The sequence below is a fragment of the Gorilla gorilla genome, chromosome 19 (genome assembly GCF_029281585.2).
Source record: "Gorilla gorilla gorilla isolate KB3781 chromosome 19, NHGRI_mGorGor1-v2.1_pri, whole genome shotgun sequence".
In the NCBI taxonomy this organism is placed as follows: Eukaryota; Metazoa; Chordata; class Mammalia; order Primates; family Hominidae; genus Gorilla; species Gorilla gorilla.
The window spans coordinates 66,476,010-66,499,914 of record NC_073243.2 but is presented as its reverse complement, the minus strand read 5'-3'; the positions used below and the strand labels follow the sequence as shown (position 1 = coordinate 66,499,914).

The window sequence follows — 23,905 nt, the reverse complement described above, 5'->3', positions numbered from 1 at the left end:
CTAATGCTATCCCTCCCCCAGCCCCTCACCCCACAACAGGCCACGGTGTGTGATGTTCCCCTTCCTGTGTCCAAGTGTTCTCATTGTTCAATTCCCACCTATCAGTGAGAACATGCGGTGTTTGTTTTTTTGTCCTTGCTATAGTTTGCTGAGAATGATGGTTTCCAGCTTTATCCATGTCCCTACAAAGGACATGAACTCATCTTTTTCATGGCTGCATATTATTCCATGGTTGTATATGTGCCACATTTTCTTAATCCAGTCTATCATTGATGGACATTTGGGTTGGTTCCAAGTCTTTGCTATTGTGAATAGTGCCCTAATAAACACACGTGTGCATGTATCTTTATAGCAGCATGATTTATAATCCTTTGGGTATATACCCAGTAATGGGATGGTTCGGTCAAATGGTATTTCTAGTTCTAGATGCTTGAGGAATCGCCACACTGTCTTCCACAATGGTTGAACTAGTTTACAGTTCCACTAACAGTGTAAAAGTGTTCCTATTTCTCCACATCCTCTCTAGCACCTGTTGTTTCCTGACTTTTATTGAGCTCTTTTCTATGATACGCTCCTCTTAATGTCAAACACTATTTAGGAAAATTTTCATTTTTCATGGTCTCTGAATTGTATCTAAGAAATATGGTATCTAAGAAGTATTACTTTTGAGAAATTAAAACTTAAATTTAGTGAAAAGTTTGTGTATGTTTGAAACTATGTAAAGGAAATAAAACACAATAGCCTGGGTAATGTCCAATCTGGTATGATAACATGAATTAATCAATTTATGTCTGTATAATTCATCCAAAGACACAAGATATTTCCTTATTTTTATGAATGTATTATGAAACTTCTATTTTTGTTTTTCTGCTTAAGAAAAGAATACAAATAAAACATTGTGGTTACCACAAATCTGTATAAGATCTATGAGGAAAGCTTAGACTAAAAAATATTTTCATGGAATGCATAACAAGGGGCTTGGATAGTGCTATAAAACACAATCTTAGATTCTGTTTTTTATTAAAATACTACTTGATACAGAAAGAAAACCATATCTGAAAATTAATAATAAAAACCAATAGGAAGGATGGGGAGTGACTCTTTAATGGGTAAAGAGCTTCTGTTTGGGATAATGAAAAAGTTCGAGAAATGGATAGTGATGATGATTACATGACAAAATAAAGAGAAAAAAAGAGAGGCATATTTACGGTACAGATATGTAAATATATTCAATATATATTAAGTAAATAAGAGAGAACTTGAGGAACAAGTTTGAAGAGTTAGGATCCATTTGTCTTAGTCCATTCATGCTTCAATATAACAAAATATCTTAGAAGGGATACTTTATAAAGAACGGGCATTTATTTGTCATGGTTCTGGAGGCTGGGAAGTCCACAATCAAGACATCAGCAGATTCAGTGCCTGGAGAGGTCTGTTCTCTGCTTCCAAGATGGTGCCTTGTTGCTGTTTACTGTGTCCTCAGATAATTGAAGAGCAAAAAGTCCAGGCAGCTCTCTGAAGCCTCTTTTATAAGGGTGTTAATGCCATTTACAAGGGCTCATGACTTAATCACTTCCCAAAAGGCTCCCTCTTAATACCAACACAATGGGAATTAAGCTTCAACATGAATTTTGGAGGGACACAAACATTCAAACAGTAGCACCATTAGTCTCTGTACATTCTATGGATATCCAGAATATGTCTAGAAAACATTCTGGAATAATTTAAGTTACATAGGAGATTTGGTTATGGAGATACTCAGGTTCAAAACTGCAGAGTTCTGGGTTACTAAATATGTTTACAATAAATGGACACATTTTTCATCAGAAGAAAATGGTAAAAATGATATATTTTATGTTACGTATGTTTTATGACAAAAAATAAAAACTAGAGCACATAAGACTTCATGGCCATGACACCTAATAAGACTCCTAATAAGAATTCTTTGTACATTTTGTGCCTTTGTTAGACCTGTAGTTCCCATTACATACTATAGAAAAAGTAGTATTCTATTTTTGTGGCAAAGAACTATAAGGAAATCGTTTTATTATTTACAAGATGGGAAACTTTCTGGAACCACGAGATAAGACATCCCGTTGCTTGCTCAAAGTGAGATTAATTCCCTTCCTTCATGTAAAACTAGAAAATATTAAATGTTATTTCCTCTTCCAGAGAAAATGGCACAGTCAAGATTAGTGTGCTGTGAGCAGTGATAATTAGCATCTATCTTCAGCTACCCTGAATCATACAGAGTTTTCCATTGAAGGAGAGTTGTTGTGATATTGCAAAGCTCTTTTGAAGGCAACAAAACTAGATTTCCTGTTCAATTTCTTAAAGTTAATTTATGTAAGAATCTCAATAATAATTATAGGATTAGCAAGTGCAATCATGAAGAACATAGCTTGTTAATAAGGTATATTAAGGTGTATAAGCCTCATAAAATCTGATAATTTTGAAAATAATTTAATATTTTTGTAAAATCATTCTGAGAAGTTCTTTGAACCAGCAGAAACCTATCCTACGATATAAGATAGGAAAACAACTTCAGATAAGTTTCTTCCCAAAACGTAGATTCTAGGGTCTCTCTCTCTCCTATCATTATGGATACATCAGGGCCAAGTGAATTTTTTACTTTCTACTACATCCTCTCTGTATAGATAAATTACAAACTACAAAGCAATGGCCATCAGAAATTTGAAACAAATAAAGTAAAAAAAGCTCACTTAAAGCTCTCATTCACGTAAAGCTAGTATTTTTCTCATAATGATTCTTTCCCATATGACAATCCCTCATCCCTTACTCCTCACATGGTCAGCTCCATTTCATCCATCAGGGCTAGGTCCGATGTTACCTTGCTAAAGAGACATTTTCCAGATTAATCACCTGCCTATAATCCTCTCACATCTATTCCATCAATCCAGCAAGTCCTGCCACCTCTCCTGCCTGCATAAATCCCAGACCTTCCCACTCCTTGCTTTGTCCAAGCCATCTCTCAAGCCCAGACCATCACATCTTCCTGGGATCTCTTATCCAATTCCCCTGCTTCCATTCTTGTCCTAACTGGACCTACACCCCACGCCACAGCCAACATGGTCTTTTCAAAACTAAAAACAAATCATATTATTTCCCTGCTTATACCTTTCCAATGGCTCCCCATTGAAATGTAAACTAATCAGACAAGAAGATGCCTCCTGATCTGGCCTGTCTTCCTATTTGAGCTTGAATCCTACTGTCCAGCCATTGTCCTCCGCATTGACTCTGTTCCTACATCACTGACTTTGAATTGCTAGAGCAAGTTAGGCTCTTCCCATCTCAGCAGCTGTGTACTTTCTCTTTTCTCTGATAATAAAACATCTTCCTTCAGATGTTTTTGCATTCTCGTCTCAGCATAAGTGACACTTCACCAGAAAGGGCTTCTCCAACTAACCCTTCTAGGAGAATAGAGTAACTCTCTTCCCTCCACATGTTATTCCCTATCCAATTACTTTGTTTTATCTTGTTTAGAGCACTTATCATCATCTGCAAGCATCTTATGCCCTTGTATGTTTTCGTATTTACTACCTGTGTACACTGTAAGCTGCATGAAGACAGAGACTTGTCATGTTTAATATGGTACCCTCAGTACCTAGAAAAGAGCCTGACAAATAGAAGGTACTGGATTTGATGACTGAATGAATTAATATATGAATTAACTGGATAACTCTCATTATTCTCTAAATTCTTCATTCCTTTTCTTCATAACACCATATTATATCATGTTTATACACACACAGATATACCTGCTTATTTGCTTCTTTTAAATTTTTGACTTACTTATTAATTGATTTTTGGTCTGTCTCCTCCTTAACCTGTATTCTACATGAAGACAGTGGTCATATCTGTATTATCCGTATTTCAAATTTTGGAAATACTTTGGTGTCTGAAGTATTATTAGCACTAAATAACACCTGATGAATTAATGAATCTGATAAACTACTCAAACAAGAAGAATCAACGGGTATACCTTAGAAAGTACATTTCCCTTTCTGAATTTTATCTCAGATGAAATGATGATGAAATCATGAAATTATGAAATGATGAATACACCCAATTCTTCACTGATGCACTTAAGCAATTGTTATGATTAAATGGGGGACTTTATTGTAATGTTAGGAAAGGAAAATTTGGAAAAATATAACTACTACACTACAGAGAAGACTTTGGATCTTGTTTTTCTTATCTCTAAAATATGAATTAATTGAGATTAAAATGATCTCTATATAGGAGGTTTGTCATAACGTTTGTTTGTAAAGTGTTATTGAGTAAAAATGATTAACTACTATTAGAGGTGAAGAAAATGAGTCTCTAAGAGACTATAAAACTTGTTGTGGTCATGCAGTTATGAAGATGCAGAGCTGGGATTTAACATTTTTCAGTGTGATGCTATCGTCTATGCATTTTCTACTATACCAATTGATTAAAGTACATTTTAAAAAATGCAATGGGCATGTATTCAGAATTCTGGTAATTTGTTATAGATTACTAATTTGCATGTTTTATTGCTACCACCTCCTCTTTTAAATTAGTGTAACTTTTTAAACTAAGGCTCCTGAAAATAAATGATTATAATTTTAAAACATGGTACATAATTTCAAAATCTACACCTAGATTTAAATTCCATGAGGAGGCTGGGCACGATGGCTCATGCCTGTGATCCCAGAATTTTGGGAGGCCGAGGCGGACGAATCACCTGAGGTCAAGAGTTTCAGACCAGCCTGGCAACATGTTGAAATCCCATCTCTACTAAAACTACAAAAATTAGCCAGGCATGGTGGCACACGCCTGTAGTCCTGCTACTCGGGAGGCTGAGGCAGGAGAATCGCTTGAACTCAGGAGGCAGAGGTTGCGGTGAGCTGAGGAGACAGAGGTTGCAGTGAGCTGAGATCGTGCTCACCACTGCACTCCAGCAAGGGTGACAGAGACAGATTCCGTTTCAAAAAAAAAAAATGCATGAAGAAATATGAAAACTATTAACTTTAATTAATCAAAAATAACTTGGGTTATTTCCAGATAATATAAAATGTTTGTTTTTTCCACAATATTTTAATAGTAAAATACAAAAGAATCACAGATTCTCTTGCCTTGTTTGTATACCAAGTTAGTAATTCCACATTCTCTGCTCCACAAAAAACAAAACAAACAAAAACAACCTTATACAACATCTGAGAAACAGGTAAGAAGTTGCTACCAAAACTCCTGAAATTGATTATATTTATTTATATTCTAAAACAGTAAAATGTTCTGTATCTTAGAAAAAGTTTTATAATCAATTTTTGCCACAAATTCTCTATCTACTAAATAGGGAAAATAACTCATCAAAGAGTTTGCTGGGGGAATTCTAATGATCAAAGCTTAACAGCCACCGTATACACTCATGTTTCCTTTACATCCCCGTGCAGTATTTGGTGTTTAGTAAAGCTCCTTGCAATGCCAAGTACATTTCCTTTCAAGTAGATAAAAGCCTTGTGATAGATGAATGTAATAAGATATTAAAAACACCCACAGATATCTAAATGATGTCTATATTACATCCAATATAGTCTCAGAAAATCTTTGGAATAATATGAGATCTATGGTATTTCATATTATTCCAAAGTTCATACTATTTTAAATTAATAAAACTCATGAAAATCAATTTTCTAAAGTATAACTTCACTGTTTATATGGCCAAAAGCACATTAACAGCACTGCAGAACATAAATTTTTAAGTGAAGATTTATTTATATTTCGATATATTGCTCACTTAACATTCTTGTTTACTAAACACAGGTGATCAAACAGGGAAGAATTTAATTAAACTATTCATCAAATGTTTGATCTTTCTCAAATAAACTTGTTTTTACGGATGGAAAAAAATCTTAGAATAATAAATCTAGCTCTCAGTGAGGTCTTCTCTGGATGTTATGGACTAATTTTGGAGGTTGGAAGAAAAATGCAAAGGCTGATCTGCAAAGCACTCCTGAGAATTTTAAGTTCATCATTTATCTATGGATTTCTCCAAAGCACATTTGTTTGGGAAATAAGAATGCTGCTTTGTATCTTTGTGACTCTGCTAGTTAGAGGTATAAATGTGGAATCTAATTTAATCTCTTTGGATCTCAGTTTTCTTATCTCTACAATGTGAATTAATTGAGATTAAAATCATAATGAGGATCATAAATAGAAAAGTCTTCCTTTTTTTCCAGAACTGGAGACTTCAAAAAATTAACCAGACAACTTTTAAACTAAGAAAATATTTGTGTCAATATTGTCTACATAGCATTAATTATCTGGATGGTAATTTAGAAATTTAAAATGTCGATATATGCTAACACTAGTTAGTCCTGTGCACACTCATACTCAGAATACTGACTGTTTTCTTTGTTCTGATTCTTTAGCTGTTGTGTGAATTTAGCTTCCAGTTAATATCTAAAACTGGGTTGAGAATGGGACTATTTTATATTATTTTTATAAAACATGGGGACCTAATATCCCTTATTGCTAGATTTTTTACATTGCTCATAGGAGGGATTACCACTGTAACTGCATAAAGAGCACTTATTAATTTATGAAAGTTGAGAAGGTAGTCATTCGATTTTTTTTAATTAAAAAAAGGAAATTGATTTGTAAATTTAATTTCTTAAATTTGTGTTTTCATATAACTTCCTGGGGCTTGCAAGAGTTGAAAGCTATAATATTACTGCCAAGAAGCCAGGAAGAATGAGTCATCTAGTCAGGAAATAAAGGCAATTAAGGCTTTTAACCTTTCACCCCTTAAAGACATTTTAACATATTTCAGTATGATCAAATCTATTGTGAATTTTCTGAAAATCTATTGTAAAGTTTCTTGATACTTTAAACAATATTTACCGTATTTGCAAGGTATGTTTCAGTGGTTATTAAAAATCCCATTTGTCTTTAAATACTTTAAAAACTGGGTGAAAAATCGGAGGAATTAAATAGTGAATGCAATTAAATATAAAATGTAAGTTTGGGTGAATTGGCAAATAAAATTCCACAATTACCACATTCTACTTGAGTGCCATGTGTCTGTTTGGGAATAATCGCATTCTTGGCTGGACACAGCCGTTGTGTGACTCAGAGCCTCATTTCCTCTTACAGCACATGGGACCCAATCCTCTGGATTCTCCAGGACCAGCTTAGCTCTACAATCCTCCTGCCAGATACCACTAAAACAGAAGGAGCTCTCATTGTAATAAAAATACATTTTATGAATTGACCACATTTTAGTGGAGCTGGACAGGAGTCCTTCAACCAGAGTCTTATCTAAATCAATTGAAAGCTACATGTCATGGTCCTCCATTGTATTGCGCCACAGCAGTGGGGACATTTCAGTTGCTGAATATTATACTTATTGTACTTACCATTTTTCTGTTCCTCCTTCTTGCTTGCATATAGATTTTTTTTTTTTTTTTTTTTTTTTGGACAGGGCCTTGCTGTGTCTCCCGTGCTGGAGTTCAGTGGTGTGATCAGAGCTCACTGCAGCCTCAACCTCCCCAGCTCAAGTGATCCTCCCACCTCAGACTCCTGAGTAGCTGGGAGTATAGGTGCGAGCCATCACGTTAATCTAATTTATTTTTCACTTTTTCTAGAGACAAGGTCTCCCTCTGTTGCCCAGGCTAGTTGTGAACTCCCTGGTTCAAGCAATCCTCCTGCCTTGAACTCCCAAAGTGCAGGGATTACAGGCATGAGCCAGAGCTCCCAGCCAACCTTTTCTCTTTTTCTTATTCTCTTTCTCCTCTGTCCTTTCTGCGCATCTACTTTTAGCAGCTCTGCATCTACTTATACTGTGTTGCTTTTCTACAAAGTTCAAGGGTGGAGCTTAGTTCAGGGGCTCATTATTACTAGCAATCTGAGCTCCAAATATGCAAGTTATTTCAGTAAATAAGTAAAAAATTATTCAGTGCTCTAATCAGCTCATCATTTGGAAATAAAATTTAAAAATCATCACACGTTAAAATAAAATTCAGTATTTTATATTCTCATTGGAAGAAAAACTTGAGTCTATTTACATCCTTTAATAGAAATCTTGAATCCTCTCTAAATATCACTTAATAACACTCTCATGCTAAAATTTACTATCATTTTTATTATACATGCCAATCTAAATATTTTAATAGAGGCTTTTCCAAAATTGCTAAAGTAACTTTTAAATTTTCAGTTCATTAATTCTAGTAATAACTTCAGTAAGTGGGAGACAGCAAGAAATCTTTTAAAACAAATATACTATTGTGAGATAATTTCACTTGGCAAAGCTTAAGCAATGAATATGGAATATAATCATTTATGTTATATTATAATCTGAATATATGTTTTTATCCTTTAAGTAAAATACTGGTATAGTCAGAAAAAAAAGTTGAAAATATTTTGTCCCAAAGTGGTTTATAGTTGTCTCATATATATATCAAAAGTTTTTAATTTGTATTTTAAGTTCCCAGTATCAATATATTCTGTTCAAAATGTATGAGTTACTTCATATATTCTTCAGAGAGAAACATTTTGACTTCAGAAAGTAAACTATAATATCTTACTCTCATATTATTGTTTCATACTATTTATGATACAAATAATATAATTATGTTTTATACAAATTTTCTTAAGAATGGCAGAGAAAAATCCACGTTAGTGATTCACAATAAATGATCAGATTACAATTGAAAATTCACGGGAAAACATTATTGGTAAATAAATACTTTACATACTGAATTTTTTTAATAACAGTGATATCTTTGTTAATAAAGAGGATACATTTAACTAATGTTTTACTTAGGGGCACTTCATTACTCCTGGTAAATAAGACACGGTGTATAAGATGCATTCTAGATAATGCATTCCAACATTTCTAACAGATGGCTTAACAGAAGATAGCAATTTCGCCCTACATTTTATTATTTTGCCACTTCTTACCCTGTATATCTCCACATTCTCTGTCATCTATCATCTTACAGCACCAGGCCATATACAGTAGTCCTCACTTATTAGTGGGACATATGTTCCAAGACTCCCAGGGATGCCTAAAACTGCAGATAGCACCAAACCCTATATATATACTATGTTTTATTCTTATGCATACATACCTATGATAAAGTATGATTTATAAATTAGGCACAGTAAGAGATGCACAATAACTAATAATAAAATAGAACAATTATAACAATATACTGTGATAAAAGCTATGTGAATGTTTATTCGTGCAACTTTCCATTTGATATTTTTGGACCATGATTTACCACAGGTAACCGAAACTGAAAACAAAAATATGGATAAGGGGAGGGCTATGGTGACTCAAAGTCTCAGTGGTTCTCCATTGCCTACCAATCCAAATACAGATGATTTTAGGCCTTACATCTACTATTGTTTTTCAAGTACTCCACTGCCCATTCAAAATATATGAACTTCCTAAGAAATTCCAAGCATTTTTCTAGCTCTTCATCTTTGTTCTTGTATCTGTGGCACAGGCCACTATTTTCCCATCTAAATCTCTTCTCTGCTTGTTCCCTATGGATAGAGTTGTTGAGTGGTCACAGTTCTGCTTAGTTAGAAAAATTTCTCAGCCTCCTTGAGTAGAAATATATTAATAATTAAGTTCTCATCAATAAACCATGAGAAGAAGTAATATGCCTGTCCCGCTGTGTTCTCTTCCTCTTGTCATGAGCTGGAAGACAAACATGTCTCCGGCACAGCTTCAATAATGCAGACAAGAACAATGCCCTAGGGTGGTGATGGTCTCTGGACCGGTAGCAGCAGCAGCATCTGAGATCTTGTTGGAAACACAAATTCTCAAGCCCCACTGCAAATTTAATGAAGCAGAAAGTCAGGAAATGTGGCCCACAAATCAGTGTTTTAACAAGCTTTTCAGGTGACTATGATGCACACTAAAGTTTGGAAAGCATTGTCCTAGGTGATAGTGGAGGAACAACTTGGACGAACCTATATTCACAAACGGCCATTTGGAGCAGTGTCATCCCACTTACCCCTCTCATTTCACAAAGTTTATTTGTGAAATCATATAGTTCTTTAAGTTATTGAATTGTTGAGTCTCTGTCTTACAGAAGTTTAGTATTTGTCCTAATAGTATTTTTCAATATATAATGGCTATTTAATATTCCCACCCTGTTTAATATGTCCACCCGCTAAAATGGAAATCTCACCTAGGTCTCTGCAAGTTTGCACTGGAAAACTGTGTAACGCCGAAGAAGGCCAGGCCAGTTTTGCCTTCCTTTAATCTATTATACACACTGTTGATTGACATTTTTTAAAAATGGCAAATCTAATCTCATCACTCTTCCATTTCAAATTGCTACTAGACTCTCAAGGCATTTAGGCTACAAGATAGCATGGTTGCCTAGGCCTACAAGGTGTCACCTAAACTGATCCCTATCAGCCTCTCCAGTCTTGCCTAGAGTCATTTCACCTTTCTCTCTGTTCTAGCTACACTTTCTATCTGTCTGTTCATGAACTGTGGTAAGCTTCTTCATACCTCAGTTTTTTCTCATGAAGTTCACTTTCATGTCTTACTTCTCATCTTTCAGGTCTCTTCTCAAATATAATTTCTTCTTCTCTCCCCCCATTTCACCCTACAGTATTCCATATGAATCAAGTAAAAAATCTTAAAATCTCTTATCTCGCCTGTACATTTCCACTCATAGCATTAATTTCCTAAAAACATAATGTAGTGCTTTCTATGAATCTTTCTATTAGGTGATATATCCTCCTAACCCCACCCACTATATTACAAGAAGCTTGATGAGAGGAGGTACCATGTCTACTTGCTCACTATGTGCCCAGCATCTGGTACTAGGCCTGACACATGGTTAGCATTCTACAGGAATGCATGGAGTACAGAAACAAAATAGATTATTTGAAGCTCAAATAACACGACAACTTGTAACTGAAGACTATTTGGATCCTACTTACTTATAAAAATGTTGTTTCCTGAAGTTTTATTTATTAGAGTTATCTCTACCTACTTAATGGGCTCAAATTCCTGCTTAATATATTTGTATTAATGATTCCATCAGAAACAATTTTGATCAAGGAATCTTAGATTCTAGGTTAGGAATACGTCGTATCTCATGCACTGTTGTGATTTATTTTTCTAAAAGACAATTTTAATTCAGACTTACCATTGCTAAGTTTTTCAAAGGATATCCCTTTCATAATGTACAGTCTCATTATTCCAGAATTCAAAACTATTCTTAGGCCATAATCTAGGCTATTTCACACTTTCCCCAGCAAGGTAGCTATTGTTTCATTCAAATTAGACTATTCAATATGTCTCATACATCTCTACCTCAGGGCCTTCGCATACTTTGTTCCTGTCTGCCAGAAATTCTCTCAGAATTTGGACATTTTTCTGAGACATTTCTCTCATGGTGACTAATTCTGTCTGCTGATTACCTCTTCATTCTTCAAGGTCCATTTCCAGTGCATCCCAGTAAAGTGGCTAACCAAACACAAGTTACATGCAGGTTGATTCTTGTCAATGTGGGTTCTTATCAGATTAGTGGCTCCCTGGCCACCAGGTTTCCCTGTGAAAGTGCTTCACAGTTTGTTTCTATCTTATGACATATAAGGAATACAAATACAGTAAGAATACTTGAAAGAGAACTTTGGGGAGTAAACTCAAAAATTCAAACAGTTCTAAAATATCAAATGCATAATCAATTAATTAAATGGAAAATACAGCTCTACTTTAGAGCTATAACAAGAAGCTAACATATGTGCTGTAAAAAATAATAAATGTAAACAGCAAAAAACTAAATTAAGGTTTAGTATGGAGAAATCTTTAGCACTTTGCACAGTCCTGAAACTGTGAATACCTACAATATACATGTAGGACATTCCAGCATATAACTTAGAGTATTGACACAGAAATTACCACTGGGGAAAAGGGATGCCATATGCCACAGTGGGTTATATCAAAATACAAAGTTTGAAAAATCATGGGATATGTGATTTACAATTGGTAAATTTCTGTTTTTCTATTTAGTTAAATTAAGTCTCGAACTCCCTCCCTTATAAAGACTTACTCCAGACTTTATAACAACACTTAGTTAATATAAAAATTATTTGCCCCAGATGAGAATATAAAGCAACATTGTTGTACCAGGAGCCTGATTTGCTAGCAACTCCAATGGCTACATTAAGTTATTCCAAGCGTTGTCACACTGGTGATTTCCTGCAAGAGAATCTCACAGAGGTTCCCAGCCCTAGGATCTCCCTCGCCTGAGAACGTTTGGCTCTGCTACCAATTTAACATCCACAGTATGTTAAATTCAGTTCCCTGGAAGCAAAGTACATGCTGTAGCCTAATAAAAAATTTTTCACTAAGGTACTATGTGGGAGTTGTACTCAAGGCATTGTTATTTGTAAAGGAAAGAGGAAAGCATTTAAGAATTACGAAGGAAACCAAGTGAAATGCTTGACTGAAAGCACTTGGATCTCAGAGCTAGCTCTTCCCCTTAAGAATAATCCTAATGCACATTAGGGTATCAAAACATTTTTCATTTAAGTACTCAGTCGATACGATTTTTCAAGGTCAAGATCATTATAACTTCAAAGTCCCTCTGCTCTTCTGAAGGCAAATGCTACTGAATGCTACAAAATCAGCAAACGAAATTAGTAACTCAACTAAGCTTCTTGATATAATGAAGATGGGCTATAAAACAGGATGTAACTTATTTTTATTTTAAAACTAAATAATATTATTATTCATAAATGATTATGGGCATTACTCCAAACTGTTCCTCTTTGCTCAGCCATTATTCTAGTCATATAGCTTAAAAAATTGAAGACTTAGAATTACATGACAATAATGACAAACTCCCCCATCTGTCTTTCTGAGAGAGGAGGCTCCATCATCTCCTGAAGCAGAACACACCCGTGATTAGCCCAAGACTAAGAAATGGCTTCAAATCTGATGAGAGGCACTTTGATAATATGCCTCTTGCTCCCAGGGAAATAAATCTCAGAATTCTAGAAGAGAAAGCAGATTGAATATTTCATTTCTAAAAAGTGATCTGTGTTCAAGCAAAATAAAAATAAGAAAATGGTGCTTATACTCCCTCTGGACAGAGAGAGTAAATACGGTAAACAAATGACTATACAATGGCATGATCAAGAAACATCCCACAGCCTTCCAAAGGAAAGGGCAGAATCTATGTAAATAGTGAAAGGGGTAAAAGTATTTAAGAGGGTGGGGTGAAGGTAAGAATCACTTGGTATGTTGAGAGAACAATGATCCTTAAGAATTTAAGGATCCTTAAGAGTTGACTTGGTGCCACTCCTCCTACATCCAAATTTTTCTTGAAGAGCATATTACCAAGAAACTATATATCTTAACCATAATTATTTTATTTTAAATGAGCTGAAATAAACTCTATTGCAAATGGGATTTGAATAGCTTGAAGATAAGAGCAGGTTTTGGTCCCTCACATTTTGTGTCTGGGTGTAGCATTAGCTTACACAAATTTGAAATATTAGGCTGATTTAAAAAATTAAAAATGTATCTATAGAATAAATTTATGTGGCAGTTCTAATTATGGGCCTTCATTTACAAGAAAAAAACAAGGATCTATGGATCATTAATTAAAACTAAGCAATTAAACAAAAACATTTGCCTGAGCTAAATAGGTTTAGATCATTATATTTTTGGTATGATTACATAAAATTGTATCATTTTATATAGGTGGATAATGATTACATATTACTCCTTTGTATAGCTGAGAGAGTACTTACATTAAACTTTACCTTCTTTTCCAAAAGGCCACTAATAGGCATCATATATAGGCCAGGCACGGTGGCTCATGCCTATAATCCTAACACTTTGGGAGACCAAGGTTGGCGGATTACTTGAGGTCGGGAGTTCTAGACCAGCCTGGCCAACATGGTGAAACCCTGCCTCTACTAAAAATACAAAAATTAGTCAGAAATTGCTGGAACCCGGGAGGCGCAGGTTACAGTGAGCCAAGATCGAGCCACTGCACTCCAGCCTGGGCAACAGAGCGAGATTCCATCTCAAAAAAAAAAAAAAAAAAAAAAGCCATCACATAAACTCTTTCCAAGATTAACAAAACTTGATAAATTTGTCATTTTGGAGAAGTTTAGCGTTTTTATTTCATATACTTGATAAACTGAGACTCAGCACATTCTTTGGACATTACATAACATAATCAATATTTGAATCTAGGTATAGAACTGGCTTGGTGGCTTGGTATCTTGTGCCCTGCCATTAGAAAGCACAGTCCATTTTAACAGCTCATTTTGCACCTGCCCTGGAATTATGCAGTCTGATTCATAGTTTCAGGAAGCTATTCAGTCCATAAAGGGATTTGGAATTGATAACTTCCTCACATATTTAAAGTTATTCTTTGGTCATATTCAAGTTGGTGATATTCATATTTTAATTTACACAATAAAAGTCTTTCATGTATATCAAGTATACCAAGGTGAGTTGCAAATCCCTGAATCTTAAGTCATGATTTATATTGTGCCAAAATTCTTTCTCATTGCAGAGGAAGAAGTGAACACATAAAGCTGCTATTACTATAGTTATTTGATTGGAGACAGTGACATAACTAGAAATAATAGTCAGCTTCCCAGGAGCGCCCAAATATATGAACTAAGATGTAGTAGTATAAAAAACCAAGGTGATCAAAAGGAGTTTCATTTCATGAAGGCTAGATGAACTGCAATTATATCTAGAAAAGAAAGTGACCACTCAAAATCAGTTTAAAAATAAAGGAACGGTCATCATGGAGAACTTGCCTTTATAGGTTAATTCCTTTGGACATTAGTAACTTAAAATATATGGAGGCTTGGCATGAAGGTCAAAGATGGCATGTTAAATCTTCAGGGCACACACATTTACACTAAAAAACACTTCTGTAACATTGTTTCAATCAACATTTCTGAACTTATTTGACCAGGGCATTGTTTTTATATATGCATAATACTGACATGTCTTTGAAGGATGCTTTTGGACTAGATGACATAAAGAATGGTCTAAAAAGATGCTAAGTAAGGACTGAATCTGCCCTACGCTCATTGAACTGCAAATCTGAGAGTTCTCAGAATATTGCTTATGTAAGAGGCTGTCTTCTATGCAAGTAAAAATTGTAAATGGTGATCTGAGGATCATAACTCCTGGAGGCTCCAGTCTTATCAATTCTATACAGAGATCAGGGGGTAAGGTGAGATTTTTCCTGATAGAACTAGTGAATACATTCCTTTTGAGAGAGAAGTTCCTCTGCTGTGAGTCCCTTTACAACCTCTTTTGGGATAGGGGAGTGAAAAGGCTACTTTCTAACACCTGACATATGGGAAACACTTGAAACAAATTCATTTAAGGATCTTTGAAATAAGCTCATGTGGTTGAGAGACATGGATCTGGACTCTGAATAATATCTGACAACATGTAAATAGTCTGCGAATGCTGGAGTCTGACTATCGTCAAGGAAGGCTAGATACACTCTCCTCATTGGTTTGGAAGAGAAGGAAGAGGAGTGCTAACAGTTTGTCTAGGAGAAGGATGCATGAGTGCTTCTCTGTGGACTACATCTGAACCATATAGGAGGGCCAGCATTCCATTTTGGGTCCTGCCCAAGAGTGCCTCCTATCAGAATTTTACCTAAATAAAAAGAATAATTTAGCCAAAACTCAAAGAGGGCAAATCACCAAAGAAGCTGCACATTACTCATCCACTATGTAAAGCCATGCCATAAGATTAAATTGAAATTTAAACATACACTTTTCATAAAAAGTAAAATTTTTAAAAAGTAACATAATGTCCTTAAGACCTATCCTGGATTACACTGACTAAAAAATGAGTACAGAACTTTAGAACTAAACTTCTTGGCAGAACTTGGTTTGTAGACATAAAATTTATTCTTTTAATACAAAAATTAGTCAGGCGTGGTGGCAGGTGCCTGGAATCCCAACTACTTGGGAGACTGAGGCAAGAGAATCATTTGAACCCCGAAGGTAGAGGTTGTAGTGAGCTGAGATTGCACCACTGCACTCCAGCCTGGGTGATAGAGACTCCATTTCAAAAAAAAAAGTTACATTCTTTTAATCAGCTGTTCCTGATTACAATGTTCCAAATGCCAGTAAATACCAAAGGGTTATACTAGTTTTCTTGTCCTCTATCAAGCACTTATAAGATCAAGAACTTCATGATTTGAATTATTACAAAATCATAACATCTTTGCATATAAATATCTATGATTCCATAAGTGAATACATTGAGTTTCCAAGTTAAACTTGGCTAATATAGGAAATTTAAAAACATAAACTTTGTGAACTTATTTAATATGCAATAAAATGCTAATCACTGCAATCCTGGAAGTTAAAGATTTGTTTTCTTATTGAGAAAATGTATAGCAATGATGCAGACCAAAAAAAAGAGTGTGAAAGGGGCATTTTTATTAAAAGCAACATAAAATGAAAGAAAAGCAACAGTATAAGAGAAACATCAGATTTAACATGATGTAGTCTTATCTTAAATCTCCATAAAATTAGCCCAAATTCCTTTAAGTATATAATTCTTAGTTAAATTCAGCATTGTATAAAGTCTCTTCTTCCTTACTATGTTCTTCGTTCTTTCCAATTCATTTGGAGACTATTTAAAAATGAACCTCAAAGCAATTTTTGTGGTTTATCTTTTCATTACTTCAGTAATAAAATGCCAGCTTGCTCACTGTAATAGCTAGTGGCAGTATAATTACATTCAAGGGAAATATCTAGGTTCCCTTTCTCATATTGTGTGATTATAGTGTTGAAAACTTCTGTAAATAAAGCAGTAACTGAAAACTTCTTTGGCTGTTTTGAAAACAATTCTGAGACTAAGCTGTTATCACTCACCAAGAGAAATATTCTAGAGCCATTTTAATAATTACTTTCAGAAATGCTCTTTGGCAAGGTGCATGACTCTGTCAGGATCAACAAAGCCCCTACATTACACATTGTTCCATTAATTTAAAATATTCTTATTTATCTGTCAGAAAGCTACTGATGTTTGGTCAAGAATATTAGTACTGTCCCAATACCCTATATTTAGCCCTAGCCAAAGAAATTCTTCATGTGGGAAAAAAAAATCCAATGAATAAATCATTGCCTATATTTACTTTTTCTCTCTCTTGTGAGAAAAGTTTACAGCAGCAATCATTTTAATTAGCACATTGAGCATAAGAATGCATCACAGCAGTTGTTATATCCAGTTTTAAGACTGGAGAGTGTGGTGACTTATCTAGATATACGGGTAATATATGCTCAGCTAAGCATATGGATTGTAATATAAATTATGATTATAGATGAGGGGGGGTACAGAGGGACATGCACAATAGCTGCCTGTCTGCACTTAATCAGCTAACATTTTTCTAACACATACGAAAGAAGGGTTTATTTTAACTATTGAAATATGATAGAAAATGAGCCATGATAACGTCTTCTATCAGCTTTTTACATTTTGAAATATATAGCTATTTTTTCTGTAGATGTAAAGTCACATTTAAAAAAATTATTATTCAACAGAGAAATGAGAAGCAAAAGATATGAGAACTATCTTGAAGAAACCTCAAAATATCAAAGAAGATAGTGTGTTTTTACTTTAAACATTTTATCTCTTTTTTTTTTTTATAGAGGAGATGGTGTAGTTATCTTGAACACAATTCAATTTACTGGTTCAGGTTAGCTGGTTAAAGACATTGGCGATAAATAAAACAAATTACCTTCTCTTGATACTGCCGCCTCGAAGAATCCAGAGACTGGATTAAAGCGGTGGCATGGCCGACAAACATGGCATAGCAGGTGGCCCCGACGATCATGCTCAGCATGGTAATCCAGAGGTCAGACATGCTGACTGGGGCTTGGGCTCCATACCCAATGCACAGCATGTGACTCATAGCTTTGAAGAGTGCGTATGAATACTGCTTTCCCCATGAATCATTCTGCAACATAAGATAAAAAGAAAATTGACTGAGCCATTCGGATGGCAGAATGAAAAGTGAGTAGGACCTGTACACAGAAGCATTATAAAATACTGAATACTGGAAAAATCCTTACAATGGAGCATTTACAAATGTACTTCTCACTAACTGTGAATTAAATGATGATGTTTTTCAAATCTTTCTTACTATGATAAAGTGGAAACAGTCTGCTGTTACTTACATGCGCTCTTTGTCGGTTTTAAGTTTGCTGTTTTTAAAACTAAAATTCCTTTTGGGACAATGGTATGCCATGTAATAATGACAAGAATGAATGCTTTAAGGTTTCAAGGAAATGTGGTCAAATAGTATTAATAATATATTTGCAAGCTATGAAATGCAGCAGACAGTATGACACATACAGGCCAAAGTATAAACATTTTTATCAAAACCATGAAGTTCAGATTTTAAAAATCCATATTGATATAGCTGTATAGTCCTTACCACTACAACTTTCCTTAAAAAAAAATTTGAACAAATATATATTGGAAATACAGGTCTGATAAATGGAAAGACTTCCTTGAAGCCCTCTCTCGAAGTGACATATATTGTAATTTGTGTCAGGATTGAAGACGGCTGAATCTTGTTGGCTTTTTATAAAATAATAAAATGAAATAGGCAAAAGAACATCTTGGCTTATGTCCTGGAGAAAACAATAGGAAATGCTGACTTCTGAGATTACTTATTAGTTGTAATTTCTGATGTCATTTAAAAAAAATTGCAAGCTCAATTTTTTAAAAATGCTGTCCAATGTATCTTATCTAATTTTTGTTAAAATTTAAATTATTTTTTGGATAAATTTTATTGAACTCCCTAATTCAAGTATTACGCAATTTATAAAAGCCAGAGCAAAATGAAAATGAGGGGGCTCTGGTTCAAAATGCGGGAAAAAAGTTATTAAATATAATAAAATATAAAGATTTTTCTTTTAAAACTATTTTATTATTTATAAAACCTAATGTGATAACAGTAATAAATGAGTAAAAATATAAGCTTACAAATTTTAAAAATCAATATTTTAATGTCATAATTATATGTAATACCATAAATAATACTGTATTAATGTGATATTTTGATTGATCATAAAATTTTTCTGGCTTATTTTTCTGAAATTCATTTCTTAGATTATCAAAATTTATACAATTATCAACTTTATTTTCAATGATTTAGTTGAAAATGACATTAGTTGCTCTTGGCTATTGGAAGATTACTTATTTTTAAATTTAAATTTAAATTTTAAATTTTACATATTTTTAAATTTAAAAATGATCTTTCTATTAATTCAAATGTTATTAAACCTATTAGGAGTATTTTATAGGCTGTGAGATTAGGGTCAACTTCTGATAATTTATTTAAAAATATATATTTGAGTACATTTGGAGCTGATGATTTTCATGGAACAACTTTTCAATAAATATTTAACTTATCATGCCAATCTGTTTCATACCAATTTCACATAGAATTTAGTTTTTACATCTGAATTTATTTTTTAATTTAATTTTTTATTTTTAGGTAATTACAGATTTACATGCAAGTTATAAGAAATAATAGAGAGAGATTCTATGTACTCTTCACTCAGCTTCCCCAGAGGTAACATGCTGCAAACTATAGAATAGTTTCATAGCCAGGAAATTGACATTGATATAATGTACTCATCTCATTTATAGCTCAGTAATTTAAGTGTACTCATTTGTGTGCCTATCTGTGTGTGTGTGTATTTATGTCTATGCAATTTTGTCACATGTGTAGGTTCATGTATTTATTACCACAGTCAAGACACAGAATAATTCCATCACAAGGGTCACTTATACTGCCTTTTATTGAATTGAATGTTAAATTTAAATGTATGCAAGGATGTTTTAGTGTTTCTTCTGACATTTCCTGTAACTTGTCAAGGCCGTGCAAAAAATTGAAAGTAGTTTCAAGATTTGCACAAAATTTAAAATGCCTGTTTATATATTGTATTGCTATATTTTTAGTTACAAAGTTTAATTTAAAACTTATCTTCCTTGTTAATAATAGGTTTAATTTAAAACTTCATATAAAAATAGTGTTATTTTCCATCAAATGTGAGCCTTAAATTTAATTTGTATTTCTAAGTTTATGGACATCTGCTGTGCAATTTTGCAGCAGCTTTCAAAACTGGACATTGTAAACACTGAGGAATTCTAATGACTTTCTAAAGTGCTTACTGCCGTGCCCATGTGTAAAGATTTATTTTGTAATAATTTATTTACAAAGTTTACTGCCTGAGTGCCATGGGTATTGTCTTGGAATTTAGGTGGGAGATTTAATATCTGTTTAGATACTACAGGGATGGTCCCTTGGGACTGATGAGCAAGCTGTCTACTCACCATGGGTGTTCTCCCTGCCTGCATGGATAGCCACTTTCATCTCTCACAACTGCCTTTGTTGCTGCTGCTTCTCCTGCTGCTACAGATAGTCACTCCTAATCTGGGCCCAGTCCTGGTTTGGCCACATCAGGGACACATAGCATCTAGACTGCTGAGTAATGCATATGCTGCCTTGCTGCTAGGCCAATTGCATGTCTCCTGTGCCTACAGGCCTGAATCTGTGTGTGTGATGCTGCCATCCTGCAGCTCTGCTGCTCATGTTCAAACCCTGTTGTCCTAGTGGACTTCACTTACAAAACATAAGTTCAAAGATAAAATTATTAAGAGTTTCAAGATGGCAGGAGCAGAACATTAAACCAAGCCCAGGGCTCTTTTGACAGTGAGGGGCTCTGTGCAACTTCAAGGTCACATATTAATGAAGCCAAACCTGCATTTGTCAAATTAACTCTTAAATTATCATAAACTTTTCAAGCTATTTTATTTTGAATAGATATGGGTAGTTTTGTTTGTTGTTAATAGGATTTTCCAACATCAAATTTGTAGATTTAAACAATAAAACAGAAGATTGAAAAGCCCAGTCTTATAAACCTTGGAACTGCACATAGTTGCTAAAAAATAAAGAAAATAACTAGCCCCATTTAGCTGAAAGGATTAAGGTTCTTAAAGTGAAATTCACTACTATTTAATTATAATAAAAGTCCTGCTCATATTAAATTATCCTCTCTATATATGTATTTTCACACAAGTGAAAAATAAGATTTAATTTTAACACAAGAAAATTAGTTGTATGTCATATTTTAATATGTACATAGTATAATAAACTCATGCAAAAACTCTTATTTTGGAGAATGAGCAAATTTATACTTTATTTTATAAGTGAAAATGTATAATACTCAGAAATACATCTAAGATTTCCAAAATTCTAGATGGTCCATGAACAAGAAATGGTATATTTACATTTACTAAAATGTAAAATCTAATTCAAGATTTCCTTTCTCCACAAAAGGGTACAGAGAAGGTATACTGTTAAAGCATCTTGAGGTATTTAGATAAAATGGAAATAATAAAAAGTTCAATGGGGTGTCGAGTGGAGACTACACTTTAATTCTATTGGTATTGTTTATTTCTTTTTGTATGAATGGAGGCAGGGTATGGAGCTGGAAAAGAAAGTTTAATTCAGTTTTTCAAAATAATACAGCTATGTCTATTTTCATTTATTTCACTAGAGACACAAAACACACACCTGTGTATACATGCTCTTAAATGACTTGAAATAAATATATATTAAAAATGCTTTTTTTTTTTTTTTGAGATGGAGTTTCGCTCTTGTTGCCCAGGCTGGAGTGCAATGGTGCAATCTCAGCTCACTGCAACCTCCGCCTCCTGGGTTCAAGTGATTCTTTTGCCTCAGTCTCCCGAGTAGCTGGGATTAGTGCCACCATGCCCAGCTAATTTTTGCATTTTTAGTAGAGACAGGGTTTCATCATGTTGGTCATACTGGTCTCGAACTCCTCGAACTCAAATTCCATCACCTCAGGCGATCCACCTGCCTTGGCCTCCTAAAGTGCTGGGATTACAGGCATGAGCCACTGTGCCAAGCCTAAAAATGCTTTCTTATTTTTAAAAATCATTAGTGACTTTTCTATTTTCCATTCTTCACATGTTTCCATTCCTCTTTCTCTACCTACATTTCCCCAAAATCAGGTATGGATCATTCTGTACCTTTCTCCATGTTCATATAATCACACACACACATGCACATACACAAATCCATGATTCTGGCTTTTTTTCCCACAAAAATGAATCCTATTATATATGCTCTTATTGTTGTTATCACATATAAAATGCCCCCAAATAATCTGTTGTTCATATAACTATGTAATAGTTTGTTGATCACACCATAGTTAATTCAGTCATTTTTTCCATTGTTCTCCAGCTTTTGCCACTACAAACTATTCTTTAATTAAAAACTTTATCTATATATCTTTTCTTTCTATCAGTAACACTCCCAAGAGTGTGATTGTTGGTTCAAAGGGTAAGATTTTCAGTTTGATTTTAAAATATATTGCCAGATTGATTCAAAAGGCAGTACCTTTTCCAATGTGTAAAAATATACTGTATCACCTTATAGAGTGAGAAATAATAACCCATTGTTACTTTTATTAGGATTTCCCTAGCCAAGGAATTTGAGAAGGCGTTCATGTATTTATTTACCAAATGGGCTTGCTCATCTCTAATGAAATTTTTTTTCCTTATTAATTTGCAATGCCTCCTTGAAGACTGGATATCACCCCTTTAACTGATATGTGCTATAAATATTTATTCCTAATTTATCATTTGCCTATTGACCTTCTAATCATATAATTACTCATATAAATATTTCAATTAGTTTATGTAGGAAAATTAAATCTGTAAGTTCCTTGGCAGCTGCTGGATTTCTCATAATGATTAAAAAGCTATCTCTAAATAAGATTATTCCTATGTCCTGAATGTTTTTTCAGATTATTTTATTTTTTATATTTACTTATACTTACATGTGTTACCTAGAGAAAGGTTTTATTTTTGGATATAGAAAAGTTCACATTTTCTTTATTCTAAATTAATGGATTGTCTTTTGTGCCACTATATAACTTTTAATAGATCAACAGGTCTCCATATAGAGAAATATATCTCTTTTATTATATATTGTCTCTATAAAAATGGTATTTGTGTCTGGGCTCAATATTTTGTTTCACTGCTCTGTTTAGCCACTTTTATACTGAGTTTTAATTAAACAAGGTTTAATTAAACAAGGTCCTTGTTTAAAAAACAAGGACCATCTCAATTCCAACAGGGGTTTAAACTGAACTACTGTGTGAGGGAATTTGAGTAAGACCATGGGTCATGCAGGTAAAAATCTAAAACACGAAGTTTGATGTGGAATAGGAATATTTGGAGGCTGAGAAAAGTTACCAAACCCCATAGTATGTGTGTGTACACATATAAAATTTTAGCCAGTCTAAATTGTAGAGAAGAAACAGGAGGGAATGAGGAGCATACCAGAAATATGAGAGAATAGGGAACATACCAGGCAACACAGTGATGACCAGAGTCTGAGTCCTTAAACATTTTCAGTACAAAACGGGAAGCCAGTGAAAACTTGTGAGCAGAGAATGATATGATCTAAACTGTATTTTAGGAAGATTGATCAGGCAGAATTGCAGAGTGCTGGTTCTTAACTAAGGGTGATTTTACCACTTAGGAGGCATGGCAACATACAACATCAGCAGACATTTTAGTTTTCACAACTGGCAGAGGTGCTATTAATATCTAAAGGGTAGAGGCCAGTGATGCTGTTAAAAATTCTTCAGTTCAGAGGAGACTCCCTCTCCTGCCTCACAACAAAAAATTGGGAGGTCCAAAATATTAGCTGTGGTGAGGCTGAAAAATCCTGAGGTAGAGGAAGGATGTAATAAGGACCAAATACAGAAGTCAGTATAAATGTTATTACAAGTTTATGAGAAGTGAAATGAGAACTTAAATAATAAA

General features: G+C 34.1%; 1 protein-coding gene across 1 annotated transcript in view; it reads right to left on the bottom strand.

The window, feature by feature from the left end:
• Window positions 1–23,905, bottom strand: part of HCN1 (hyperpolarization activated cyclic nucleotide gated potassium channel 1) — a 432,634-nt gene that overhangs the window by 119,438 nt on the left and 289,291 nt on the right. The window contains exon 4 of the mRNA XM_004058880.5: window positions 17,769–17,987. Coding sequence (XP_004058928.2) covers window positions 17,769–17,987 — 219 coding nt within the window. The remainder of the gene's footprint in view (window positions 1–17,768; window positions 17,988–23,905) is intronic.